This window comes from Bubalus kerabau, chromosome 9, assembly GCF_029407905.1.
Source record: "Bubalus kerabau isolate K-KA32 ecotype Philippines breed swamp buffalo chromosome 9, PCC_UOA_SB_1v2, whole genome shotgun sequence".
Classification (NCBI taxonomy): Eukaryota; Metazoa; Chordata; class Mammalia; order Artiodactyla; family Bovidae; genus Bubalus; species Bubalus kerabau.
In genome coordinates, this window is record NC_073632.1 from 103,134,029 (window position 1) to 103,148,019 (window position 13,991).

The window sequence follows — 13,991 nt, forward strand, 5'->3', positions numbered from 1 at the left end:
AATATTCCTCCATAAGTATTTATTGATAAGAATAACTATAAAACAATAGAAATCTTATTTTGGCAGGCTAGCATTTTGGGGGAATAATCAAAGACCTAAGTCAAAACTTGACTTACATGCTGTCTGTTCAGTAGAATGCACGCTTCACCTAACATCCGTAATGCTTTTGTGCCCAAAGCAAAGAGGAGCCCCATCTTCCTCTAAGAGGGAAGGAAGGCTCTGCCATGGAACGCTCTGGGCTCTGCTCAGCACCCTGCCGTGTGATCTGGGCGACTGAGAACCCAGCTGGCCCCGCTCGCTCGGCAATTCCTCAGCACTCTGGTATGTCCTGATTCTGCCAGGCAGACTGGAGGGATTGGGAGAACAGGAAATAAGCTGCCGGGAGATAAGACGGGCGGCTCGGAATCACAGACGAGAGAGGAAATGAGAAAACTAACCCAGGGAAACAACACTGCCTTTGAAAACTTTATTTTTAAACCAAGAGTCACTGGAAAGATTTCTCTTAATTTAGGGGAGCAACCCACCTATATTCCATTACACCAGTTACACTCCCAGCAAAGTAGTGTGTGGATGGGGGCTGCATTCTGTTAACTGCTGAGTCTCAACTCATCTGGAATTACGAAAAGATGAAGTCGAGTCTGTGAACTTTTTGTTTGTCCAACAACCACTAGTGTTAACACAAGACCAAGACATTTTTAATGTTAGAAATAACTGTAAAATATTTTTTTTTACCTCTGCTCTTTTGTGTCCATGTCATGCTGTGACTATGCAGGCTGTTCTCAAGGAGAGGTTTTACTGATGCTGATAACTAAATGTGCAACCATATGTGGCAATGCATGTTAAAGGAAAAAGGCAAAAGTATAGAAAATGTGACTCGCCTCTGTTTTCTGAATGATGATGCCTTGTCATCAAAATACTATTCTGTAAGGAAGACTATCGGAGAAGGCAGTGGCACCCCACCTCCAGTACTCTTGCCTGGAAAATCCCATGGACAGAAGAGCCTGGTAGGCTGCAGTCCACAGGGTTGCAAAGAGTCGGACACGACTGAGCGACTTCACGTTCACTTTTCACTTTCATGCACTGGAGAAGGAAATGGCAACCCACTCCAGTGTTCTTGCCTGGAGAATCCCAGGGACGGCGGAGCCTGGTGGGCTGCCGTCTATGGGGTCACACAGAGTCGGACACGACTGAAGTGACTTAGCAGCAGCAGCAGCAGCAAGGAAGACTATAGTAGACGAATGTTTACCGTATTTAACTTAAATAGTTTAAAATCGATCACATTCTTATTAGTCACACTGGTCCTCCCGTCACTGTTCTGAAATGCACGAGTGGCTGTGGGCTTGGATGCTGAGCGTGTCTCGGGGACCAGATTGTGGCACGCTGTGGTGAGCACTGCTCGGGCCAGGCACCACTGGGTCTGAAAGAAGTTTATGAAGTTGGCTGCTTGGTAATTCTAAATTTTATGACACATTTGGTGCGTTTAAAGACACTTAAGAATTGGATCAGTAATTTAAATACAGAATTTTAAAAATTAAAACAAGTTGAAAGTGGAAGTCTTAGTCTCTCAGTCGTGTCTGACTCTTTGTGGCCCAGGGGACTGTATAGCCCACCAGGCTCCTCTGTCCATGGAATTTCCCAGGCAAGAGTACTGGAACAATTTGCCATTTCCTTCTCCCGGGGTTCTTCTCGACCCGGGGATCGAATTGCAGGCAAATTCTTTACTGCTGAACCACCAGGGAAGCCCCTTTAGAAACTAGACTTTAAGATAATGGGTCTGGATTTGTTGCTCCTCACCATCCACCTCCTGTCTGTCATATGTTCCCAGCTCTGCATATAGAGCAGGATGTGATGTCTGTTCAGTGAACTGAACTCCACACGGACCAGGATTTCTTAACTTCTACCTTCGCAACCTAACAGTTGGTAATAGGCAGTCAGTCAGTATTATTGGCTGTTGTTAAAATGCCTTTGGGAGTTGAAAATAACCTACTTGGAATAGTTTTCAGCCACCGTTCAAACCTATAGCCAAATGAGACTCATAACTTACACGGGGCTGTTTGGCACGCTCGTGGCATTCCTGCGCATCAGTGTTCAGAGGCGAGGGTGCCTCCACCCATCCCTCAGGTGGCCGGGGCTCCGGGTCGGAGGGAGCCTGGATCTGTGGGCACAGGAGTTGGGGGGTGGGCGGTGAGGGCAGCACCTGCCGAGCTGCAACCAGAGCAAGGCAGGCAGTCCTGGCGGAGGGACAAAGTCAGATGGGCCAGTGGCAGGCAGTGGGCAGTGCCTACATCCATGGAGAGCTTGTATCCGTTTGGCATGGGGGCCACTGACTAGGTTAGATTGGCTGATGATGGCCAGGTCTCAGAAGATTGCAGACTTTCAGCTCTCTGCAGAGTTTTAAAAAAGAGCTGAATGAATGAAATCTCAGTCACCAGCACGGGCGGGTCAGGCCACACTCTGGAACCTGCCCCCAGTGACCCCAGGTGCTGGTTTTGTGTCTTCTTGTGACCACTTGATAGCCCTCTGTCCTTGCAGGTTTCACTGGGCTCTGTGAGGGCCAATGCCACCAACCACCTAGCAAGGTCCACCTTTAGCTAAGGGAGTGATAGTTGAGAAAGATGAAAATGATTTGTCCAGATTCAGAATTTATCAAATTTAAAAATTAAGTTCTTACATGCATCAGTTTTGAAGTTAATTATTTCTTCATCTTTCCCCTGTGATAAATCACAAGCAACTTATTTCTACTGTGTATTTTTTTCCAAATTGGCGTGTTTAGATGCTGAACTATTTGGAAATAAGGTAGTCTTGGAAAAGACATAGAAAGTTTCACTTAGGGGAAAAAATGAGATTAAATAGGCCCCACCTTTTCTTTTTTTCTGTGCTAAATAAAGAGCCCCCGATTCAGATACACAATGAATTTTGAGAAAATTGCTTTCCCACCACACGGGACCATCAGAGGAGTGATCCTGGTGCTGCGGGAGGCAGGGCGGGTATAGGCAGGCCCTGGCTTGCTCTCTGTTTTCATGATGGTGGCCGTTTTTCGTGCTGGAGTTGAGTATGGTTTGCTCAGATGCCCACTGTTTGTCAGGAAGTCTTGACACGTGGGCCAGTCCCTGAGACACATCCATCCTTTCCTCTGCTGATCTGCCCCCCAGCCCTCTCCTCCCTCCTGCCGTCCTCCTTGAATCCTTTCTTTGACCGCACTTTCTCTTTAGTTCTGGATCTGATAACTTTGTAAATGGCTTCCTTGCCCATGGGCTCCTTCCCAGCAGTAAATGTCTTCCTGGTTGTCTTCCAGGTCGTGCTGGTGAGGTGGAACGAGCCGTACCAGAAGCTGGCCACGTGCGACGCGGACGGCGGGATATTTGTATGGATCCAGTACGAGGGCCGGTGGTCCGTGGAGCTGGTCAATGACCGAGGTGCCCAGGTGAGTGGCGGGAGGCGCCTTGGGGCTGGGCAGAGGCGGGCGAGTGAAGCCAGGGCCTGCTCCGAGCTTCCTCTGGAGGGGAAGGACGGCGCCTCCGTCTCCTCCAGCGTGCGGCTGTCGTGAGGATCTCCACCTTCTGAGCTTCGGTTGAGTGTGCGAAGTCGTTTTGCACCATCAGTGTTGTGCTTCCCTGTTGACTCACACCCTCTGCAGTGCTCCTGGCACGGGCGTCTCTGCGCCCCTGCGAAGGTGTTTGCCCACATCGTCAGGTTCCGCGTGCTCTCGTGGGGAACTCCGCGTGCCGTTCTCAGCACCTGCTCCTCAGCCCTCGCTCTGTCAGGTTCCAGTTAGGGGGGCCACCTGTGGTCGGCGCTTAGCCTCTCCTTTCCAGTGCCAGTTTGTCTCCGCTCGGTGGGGAACCACTGCTCTCGGGACACCCGCCGAGCTGTGCTGCTTTAAACCCCTTGGTGGGTTCCGGTGGCTGATGGCACCAACCTGGCTCTTTCTCCCCTGGAGCACGGCTGCATGGAGCTCCCGTCCCAGGTGCATAATGACTCGGGTCCCACCCGAGGATTTGCCAGGCCAGAGTCCTCACGGGACCTTATTGATGAGGGGTTTCTTAGACTGTTTGACTCTGTAGGGATAGTCTTCACAACTGTCTGTACGTTTCCAAGGAAACAAATTCTTACCATCTCTCCTCCCAGCTGTTGCTTAAATAAGCTACGAGCTCACCAACTTTGAGAGATTCAGACTGGTGAAGTGACAGAAAATTGCAGGGAATGAACCTGTTATCAGCAGTTACTGTTAGGCTGAGGAACTTCGTAGATACCATCACAGGAGGCAAACCTACTTTCCAGTAAAAGCACCATGTTCTGTTTTTGTGAGTTTATTTAGTTGGTAAGGTCAATGTACTAATTTTGACGGGCTCTAAGAAGGTCTTATCAGTTTCCTATATCCCCCTGTGAGAGAAAGAAGGAAGAGATGGCACCCACCCTGTGCCTGCTAACTCACCTGAAATAGAGCCACAGATGTGGAGACCTCCATGCCCTGAGAAGTTCACGTCACCGGAAGGTAGACCTTGTGGCCACGAGTGTGAGCTCTGGAGTCAGCCTCTCAGTCGTGACTCCTTGTAGGAGACACTTCACTTCTGTACCTCAGTTTCCTCTTCTGTACACTTGGGACTGTAACAGTATCTGCCTCCAGGGATAACTAGGAGGACTGTGCTCAGTCGCTCAGTCATGTCCGACTCTTTGAGACCCCATGACTGTAGCCCACCACGCTCCTCTGTCCATGGGTTTCTCCAGGCAAGAATACTGGAGTGGGTTGCCATGCCCTCCTCCAGGGGATCTTGCCAACCCAGGAATCAAACCCAGGTCTCCCACATTGCAGGTGGCTTTACCATCTGAGCCACCAGGGAAGCCCAAGAATACTGAAGTGGGTAGCCTATCCCTTCTCCAGGGGATCTTCCCGACCCAGGAATTGAACTGGGGTCTCCTGCATTACAGGCAGATTCTTTACCAACTGAGCTACCAGGGACACCCTACTCAGAGGATTACATAGGATTAAATACAGAAAATGTTATGACACCATCTGGACGTGGTGGTTGACCCCACGAGTTGTGATGGTGCCTGAAGCATTGTGAGGTGCCGACACCCAAAGACCTCAACCCCAGGGTGTACCTGCCCTTAAACAGTCACCAGGAGGTCATCACCAGAGACCAGCTTCGGGCCTTGAAGCAGCAACTGTTCACGGCTTTCTGTCCAGTGCAGATTTCTCTGAACTTGCCCATGAAGGTCTCTAGAGTGCTGTTGTTCTCCCATCCATTGAAGTGTGAACTCTTTGCCTAGAAGGGCCCAGTGATCGGGTGAGGCCTACCTTCAGACCTTGGCTGACACGAGGTCTTCAAAGCACACTACTCGGAGAAAGGCGACAAAGGGGGACCTTGGGCTGTCACTCGGTGCTGGCCTTCCCTCAGTCTCCACAGGAACCCTGCTGGGCAGATGTTACTCTGAGTTAACAAAGAAAAGGACTCAGGCCATGGAGGCCTAGTAACTCACCCGGGGAAGTTTTTGAACCCAGGGTTGACTCCAAATCTCTGTCTTGTTCCCAGACGATAAACTGTTTTCTGTTTAGCAGAAACGCACGTGCTTGTAGTATGTCCATAGAGCTCAGGCTTCACCACCATCAGCCCCAGGGTGCTGCCTAACTGTGTCCTGGTGATGAGGAGCGAGGCTTCTGCCTTCTCTGGTGGTAGCTGTGTGGTCTCTGCCCCCACGTCGTCCCTTGGCTTTTCTTTTCATTGAGAGTTCGCTACAGAAAAAGGGTTTTAGAAATGAGAGAGGATGACTTCAGAGCTGGAGTTGAATGGGCTTCCATGGACCAGAGAACATCTAGAAGCACCTAGAATCTCACAAAAGCCTGTGCCCTTCAGGTTGATCCAAAGTAACCACTGTATCTTGTGATCTGATCCAGATTTTTATATAGTTTTGCTCTTGGGCCTTCTGATTCTGCAAACCTCAGAACCCACTGAGCAAGTATGGTTAAGCGCTTGCATTCTGGGGAGTTTGCTTTTAATTCTGTTGGGGCCACGGCTTGTCTGAGAAGCGTCACGCTCCGATGACGATGACTCACTGGTGGAGGGAGCAGAGGGCTGTGGGCTGGCAGCGGTGTCTGGAGGGAGGAGGCCCGTCCTTGAAGTCTGCCCAGAGAGCCGTGAGACTCTGGAGAAGAAATGACAGGTGATCTTTGTTATGTAGTGTGCCTTTCATTGTCATGAAGTAACCAAACATTTGGCAGAAGCCAAGTGAAGCTTTATCACTCCTTTTTTCAGGAAATGATTGTGAGTCCTTTATTTCAGAAATGAGTCTGGAGGCGTGCCTGCATTATGTTATAGTATTAGTCACAGGCCGGCTGTGCCAGGCACAGGTCTCGGGCCGACCGAGGAAAGGCTACCTTGGGCAGGGGCCGTCAGGCTGCTCGCTTTCATCAGGGCAGGAATGCAGCAGCCTCTGCATCAGAAAGACCGGCAAAGAAGGGCTTTCTGCTTGTTTCCGTTAGAGCACGGGGAACTCCTTTCCCCTGGTTTTGTTTTCCCAGTTTTGATACAGTCTTATCACTCTGTGCTGACCTAATTTAATACTCCCAATTAGTTTCTATAAACATTCTGCTGCAGCTGCTGCTAAGTCGCTTCAGTCGTGTCCGATTCTGTGCAACCCCATAGACGGCAGCCCACCTGGCTCCCCCGTCCCTGGGATTCTCCAGGCAAGAATACTGGAGTGGGTTGCATTTTCCTTCTCCAATGCATGAAAGTGAAAAGTGAAAGTGAAGTCGCTCAGTCGTGTCCGACTCCTAGCAACTCCATGGACTGCAGCCCACCAGGCCCCTCTGTCCATGGGATTTTCCAGGCAAGAGTACTGGAGTGGGGTGCCATTGCCTTTTCCGATAAACATTCTGTATTACCAATTTTTTGTGATTGTAACATTGCTGGTATCTCAGAGAAGCGACTTATCACTGGCTATATGTTTTAGCCTCTAGTAAGAAACTGCTCCTTTTATACAAAGATAAATGAGTTAAACTGCATGTAAATAAGTAGTGTTATCATTGCAAAATGAAAGGACTTTTAAATTTTATTGCAGAATTAATGTGTTGTCTGTCAAAAATCTTTTTGGTCCTTAAGAAAAACTAAATAATTTAATTGGTTGGAACATAAGGACGGAGAAACCAAAATTCCGAGTTTTCCTAAGCAAACAGCATTTTTTCAGTAACTTCAGATGAGCGGTCGAGAAGTTATCTCACACAGTTCTGCCATGGTCGTAATGGAAACATGCTGGTCGCTAACAACCTATAACTCCGTCTGGGAAAACAGCAAAAAGTTCATGTCCTTTTTTGTGTTTGTTCATTTATTTTATTATTATCTGAAATGTGATAAATCTAGTAGTGCTACAAATTTTAAAGAAGGTGAACATTTCCAAGTATAAGCAACAGGGAAAATCATAGATACCAATTTCTTTTTAGGTTAGAAAAGATATAAAAGGTAATACAAATTGCTTCCCTGGTAGCTCAGATGGTAAAGAATCTGCCTGCAAGGCAGGAGACACGGGTTTGATCTCTGGGTCAGGAAGATCCCCTGGAGAAGGAAATGGCAACCCACTCCAATCTTCTTGCCTGGAAAACCCCATGGACAGAGAAGTCTGGTGGGCTACAGTCCATGGGATCACAAAGAGTCAGACACGACTGAGCGACTAACACACACACAAACTGAAAAAGTAAATTCAGGTGATAGAAACAGGATCAAAATACCACTAATTAGAATAAATGTAAATGGACTGACTTCACCAATCAAGATGGTGCTTGACTGATTGCATTTTTAAAAACATAGCCATGTGTTTATTAAGAGTCATACCTGAACCTTGACGTGTACAAGTTTAAAAGGCTGAAAAAATATATTAAGCATATATCCAGAAAAAAAAAGCTGGAGTAGCAAATATTACCTTCAGATAAGATAGACTTAAAGATAGAAAGTAATGTTTAGTTTGTAGAGTGCTACCACATAATGATAAAAGGTGTAGTTTACTAAGATGATATTTTAAATATATATGTACTTAATAATAATATCAAAACACATGAAGGAAATTGATAGAACTGAAAGTAAAGATTGATAAATTCATTGATATACTGAGAGGTTTCAACAACAAAAGGAATCAGCAAAGGTTTAGAAAATCTGAGCAACACAGTTAACAAGCTTGACCTAATGGACATTTGTAGTTTCTGAATTCACCAATTAGAGAACCAAGGATCATTTGAATGTTTACAAAAATTGATCATGTTCTAAGGTTTCACAGATTTTTTCTTTGAAGGGGCAGATAGTACATATTTTAGGCTTTGTGGGCCAGGAATCACACTTTAGGATATTATATAAGTACTGTATAACAAGAAAGGAAACCAGAAAAGTTTCTGTTGATAAAATTAAAAGCTTGTTTATGAATGCTAAAATTTGAATTTTATATAATTTTGCATATAACAAAATATTCTTCTCCTAATTTTTTTCCCTGATCCTTTAAAACTGTAGTTTTGGACTGTTCAAAAACAGGTGGCAGGGCAGATTTGACCCACTGGCCATAGTTTGCCACCCTGGATTTTAGGATGTTAATAAAACAAAAACAGATTTTGATTGGTAGGTGTCCTGATTACGGACTGTAATTTCTGAATGGGTTAGAAGTTAATAACAAAAACATAAGAAATTGCTGGCAATTCCTTGGTGGTCCAGTGGTTAGAACTCAGTGCTTTCACGGCCTGGGCCCAGGTTCAATACCCCAAAATTTGTTCTTTGGAAACAAATCAATGACAAGACTTGAGTAAGAGAAGAAAAATAAAACCAAAATAATTTTATGAATGAAAAGTTGAATATAACTATAGATAAGGTAGAGATTACAAGGTAATCAAAGGTAAATAAAAGATGCGTACGTAATTCAGTAAGGGGAAGAAAAGTCTTTTTTTAAGTTGAAGTATGATAGCATACAACATTATATTGATTTCAGATGTACAACATAATGATTCAGTATTTGTATCTATTGGGAAATGATCACCACAGTAAGTCTAGTTGACATACTGGGAATAGTCTTTTTGACAAATGGTGCAGAAAAACTGAATATCTGTACTGAAAATTTAAAAAGTAGAACCTTGATTCTTACCATATACTCTGTGCAGAAATTAACTTCTAAATGAAACATAGACATAAATGTAAAAGCATACACTTCTGGAATGCCAGACCACTTTACCTGTCTCCTGAGAAATCTGTATGCAGATCAAGAGGCAACAATTAGAACCAAACTTCAAACAAATGACTGGTTTAGAATTGGGAAAGGAGTACGACAAGGCTGTATATTGTCACCCTTAACTTCTGTGCAGAGTACATCATGCGAAATGCTGGGCTGGATGAATCTCAAACTGGAATCAAGATTGCCAGGAGAAGTATCAGCAGCCTCAGATATGCAAATGATACCACCCTAATGGCAGAGAATGAAGAGGAACTAAAGAGCCTCTGATGAGCGTGAAAGAGGAGAGTGAAAAAGCTGGCTTAAAACTCAACATTCAAAAAACTAAGATCTTGGCATCCAGTCTCATCACTTCATGGCAAATAGACGGGGAATAAGTGGAAGCAGTGACAGATTTTATTTTCTTGGGCTCCAAAATCACTGTGGACAGTGACAACAGCCATGAAATTACAAGTCACTTTCTCCTTGGGAGGAAAGCTATGACAAACCTAGACAGCATATTAAAAAGCAGAGACATCAGTTTGCTGACAAAGGTCCATATAGTCAAAGCTGTGGTTTTTCCAATAGTCATGGACATGAGAGTTGGACCATAAAGAAGCCTGAGCACTGCAGAATGATGCTTTCGAACTGTGGTGCTAGTGAAGACTCTTAAGTGTCCCTTGGACAACAAGGAGATCAAACCAGTCAATCCTAAAGGAAATAAACCCTGAATATTCATTGGAAGGACTGATGCTGAAGCTGAAGCTCCAGTACTTTGGCCACCTGATGCAAAGAGCTGACTCCTTTGAAAAGACTCTGATGCTGGGAAAAATTGAAGGCAAAAGGAGAAGAGGCCGGCAGAGAATGAAGTTGTAGATAGCATCACTGATTCAATGGACATGAATTTGAGCAAACTCCGGAAGGTGAAGGACAGAGGAACCTGTCATGCTTCAGTTCTTGAGGTCGCAGAGAGTCAGACACGACTTACCGACTAAATAACACTTCTGGAAAACTTGGGTTTGCAGTGTTGGGTTATGTAAAGGTTTCTTGGATTGGATACAAAAAACCCGAAACATAAGAGAGAAAACTTGACATTGGACTTCATCAAAATTTAAAACTTTTACTTTTTGAAAGAGATTGATAAGAAAATGAAAAGGCGAGGTACAGAGTGGGGGAAATTACTTGAAGCATATATTCTGATAGAGGATTGTATCTAGAATTTTTACATCAAAGTAAGGTAAACGATGCATGTATATGTGTGTGTGTGTGTGTGTATTTACATATGTATGTGTATATTTATAATGAATAGGTAAACATGAACGGATATACAAATATATATGGCAGGGAAAGCGAACAGGTAGGGTCTAAAAGACGATGTGCAAATAATCAAGAAGCACATGAAATGACGCTCAGCATATTAGTCATTCGGGAATTAAATTAAAATTAAAAACAGTGTCCTACCACTACATACCTAGAATAGCTAAAATAAAAGACTGGCAACATCAAGTGTTGGTGAGGTGTGGACATACTCGCTCACACTGCTAATGGGAGTGTAAAATGGTTTATCCACTTTGGAAAAGTTTGGTAATTTCTTATGCATTTAAACATACACTTACGTTTGACCCAGCAATTAATTCCGTTCCTAGGTATTTACTCAGGAAAAAATGAAACCATATGTCTACAAAAAGTCTTGCACATGAATCTTCATAGCAGTTTTGTAAAATAACCCAATGCTGGAAACAACCCAAATACCCAGCAGTTTGGAGAAATGAATAAGTGGTGGCACATTTATGCAATAGAATATTGCTCATCTATAAAAAGGAATGAACTACTGGCGCACACAAGAGTTCAGAATACTCTCAAAGTTATTACTTTCAGTAAAACCAGTCATAAACAAACGTGAGCATACTGTGTGCTTCTGTTCATGCAAAATTCCTAGAATAAACAGCTAGTGACAGAAATTAGATCATTGGTTGCCTCAGACCAAGGGTGAGGGTAGGGAATTGACTGCCAAAGGGAGCTTCATTACATATAAATTATAGCTCAGTAAAGTTGGTATTTAAAAGAATAGTGAGTACTATCAACAACTACTTGCCAAGAGTTTTGAAAACTTACATGAACTTACATATTCCTGAAAATATTTTGTAATAGAATTGACTGAAGAAGAAATAAAAAGCTTGAAAGCTTGACTGGTGCTAACACTATTAAATAAAGTGAAGCAATGGTTAAAAATCTTCCCATAGAAAAGTGCAGAGCCAGATGGTTTCACAGGCATGTTCCACTGGCCTTTGAGGCAACAGGTCAGGCCGGTTTATACAAATTCTTCCCAGCCATGGAAGAAAAGGGACTACTGTCCATCTCAAACTGAGAGGTCAGCATAAGCCTAATAAATTCAAAGACATTAAAAAAAAAATCATGAGTTTGACTCACCTCTGTATATAGATGTAGATGTAGAAATTCCAAACACATAAGCAAATCAACTTCAGCTTCAAAGGGCAATACTTTACCTCCAGGTTGGGCTTTTTGTAGCTATGCAGGATGGCATAAAACTGAGAAGTAATTTACTGCAGTAATAGATTAAGAGAAAAAAAACGTGTGGTCATTTGAATAAATGCATTTGATAGAACTCAACACACAAGTATAAGTAATGTTTTCTGGTTAGATTATTTCTCATTTTGATTGTGGGAATGTTAGCAAGACTGAGAAACATATGATCAGAAACTGAAACCTTTGCTTTCTTGATAAGTGACCAAGAGACATTGATGGAGAATCTGTTAGTATAAGGGGGAGGCCATAGACCAAACAGTGTTTAAATGCAAGGATGCTGGGACACAGCCCTGGGACAGTCTTGGTTCTGCCACTGGCCACTCTGTAAGACCAGGGAGGAGTTACATATGTCCTCTGTGGGAGGTATTATCATGAGCTTGATGAAGTAACGTGTGTGTGAAGCCCTTAGCATGCACTGGCGTATGCTTTCCAAACAGTGTCTTTTATATGTTACTGTTAAAATACATACAACATAGTATAGTGTCTAAGGCCGTCTTGATTTTAGCCAAAGGCTCAGGTAATGACTACAGATAGTGCTTCCCTTTCAGATCACAAGCTGACTCCTTTTGCCTGTGTGTCCCAAAGGTGAGCGATTTCACGTGGAGCCACGATGGGACGCAGGCGCTGATCTCGTATCGAGATGGGTTTGTCCTGGTTGGTTCTGTCAGTGGACAAAGACACTGGTCATCTGAGATCAACTTGGAAAGTCAAATCACCTGTGGCATATGGACGCCTGACGACCAGCAGGTAACACCTCTTGCACGTGATGTGTCATGTTCAAACCGCGTGAGCTGAGGGGGAAAGGCAGTAAGTATTAACACAGGGAGAGGGTGGGAAAGAGCCACCTCAAAAGGCTCGTAAAGAGTCACAAAGGAAAAGAGCACTGAGCTTGCCCAAGTAACAACCGACACAAAAATTTTATGTGAACCATAGATTGAGGAAATAATATGCCCTGTCAGTATTATAAACAGAGTTAAGAATTTAATTATACAAAATACTCATACAAAAGTATTTTAAAGTCTACAGAAAGAGCCAATTAATAAATGGATAATGGACATAAATTATTCCCAAAAGAGGTTCAGCTTGTCAGTAATCATGGTGTTCCCACCATGTATGTATTCTGGGGGAAAAAGCAAAATTATACAGTGAAGGTCTATTTTCACTTATTAACAGAAAAAGTGATATAGATGATTTTACTGATCATTCATAAGAGTTTAATTAAATACATATTCTCATTCATTGCTGGTAATAATATGCATTAGATCTTTGAGGAAGCAAAAATTTAATACAATTTTTAAGCAAGTCTTAAAAATTATCATCTGTTTTGATCTAGTAATATGCTTTAGGAATTTATCTAAAACAAAATAGGAAGAAAATAAAAGTTGAAGTCATTAAAGCATTTATGATAGTAAAAGTTTGGCAGCAGTCTGCTAGTATAAAAATGGTTAAGTAAACCGTGGTATAACCACTTAAAGGATCATATTGGAGTTCAGTAAGTTAGAGATTGTGGTTATAAAGATGATGTATAATCTAAAAGGGCTCTTGTGATATAGTGTTAAGAAGAAAGCCAGGATATGAAATTGTATGTATGGTGTGAGTACCACATCATAAAACAACCAAAGGAAACTACCCATCTTGTAAAAAGAACTGGAAGGAAATTAATCAAAATGTCGCAAGGAGGTGGTTACTTTATGCTGATAAGCCTCCGGGTCATTTTTAAAACCTGATTTCAAATTTTCCTTTAATGTGCCTATTTTATATTCATGATAAGACAATATATAATAACCTAATAAAATCATATATTGATTATTTACTTATTTTTTTAAGTAAAACCTTTGTAAATATAAAACTTGTGTTTTCCAAGTACAGCAGAATCCATTAAATGCCAGGACATTTCACACTCAAGATTTCAGTTTAATTTTGGTAAAGTGTAATATGAAACCATAAATTTGAGGGGAACTTTTTTTTTAATGAATTGCTTGCCTGTAGTCACTGTGTATTTCATATTTACAGTTTTTTCAAGTAAAAATGTTCAATATTTTTTCCTCTTCTCAAAATTTTTGTTGTGAGAATTACAAAAGGTAGTCTGTTCTGAATTTCTGAGTCTCTTCCCTCACCCTCCCCTAGAGGCATCTGATTACCCAGTAGCATATGTGTGTTTCTCCGTGAAGCACTTGGGTTTATTTATCACATTGGTTTATTTCTGTAGGCTTCTGCTGTCCCTGCTGTCTGCTCAGAAGCTGCGTCCGCGGCCCAGTGAGTGACCT

The 13,991-nt window shown here is 43.1% G+C and overlaps 1 protein-coding gene across 24 annotated transcripts in view; it reads left to right on the forward strand.

Moving 5' to 3' along the window:
- Positions 1 to 13,991, forward strand: part of TULP4 (TUB like protein 4) — a 221,772-nt gene that overhangs the window by 147,042 nt on the left and 60,739 nt on the right. For all 24 annotated transcript variants that reach the window (XM_055536090.1, XM_055536105.1, XM_055536103.1 and 21 more), the window contains 2 exons: positions 3,296 to 3,424; positions 12,310 to 12,471. In XM_055536090.1, the coding sequence (XP_055392065.1) occupies positions 3,296 to 3,424; positions 12,310 to 12,471 (291 nt within the window). The remainder of the gene's footprint in view (positions 1 to 3,295; positions 3,425 to 12,309; positions 12,472 to 13,991) is intronic.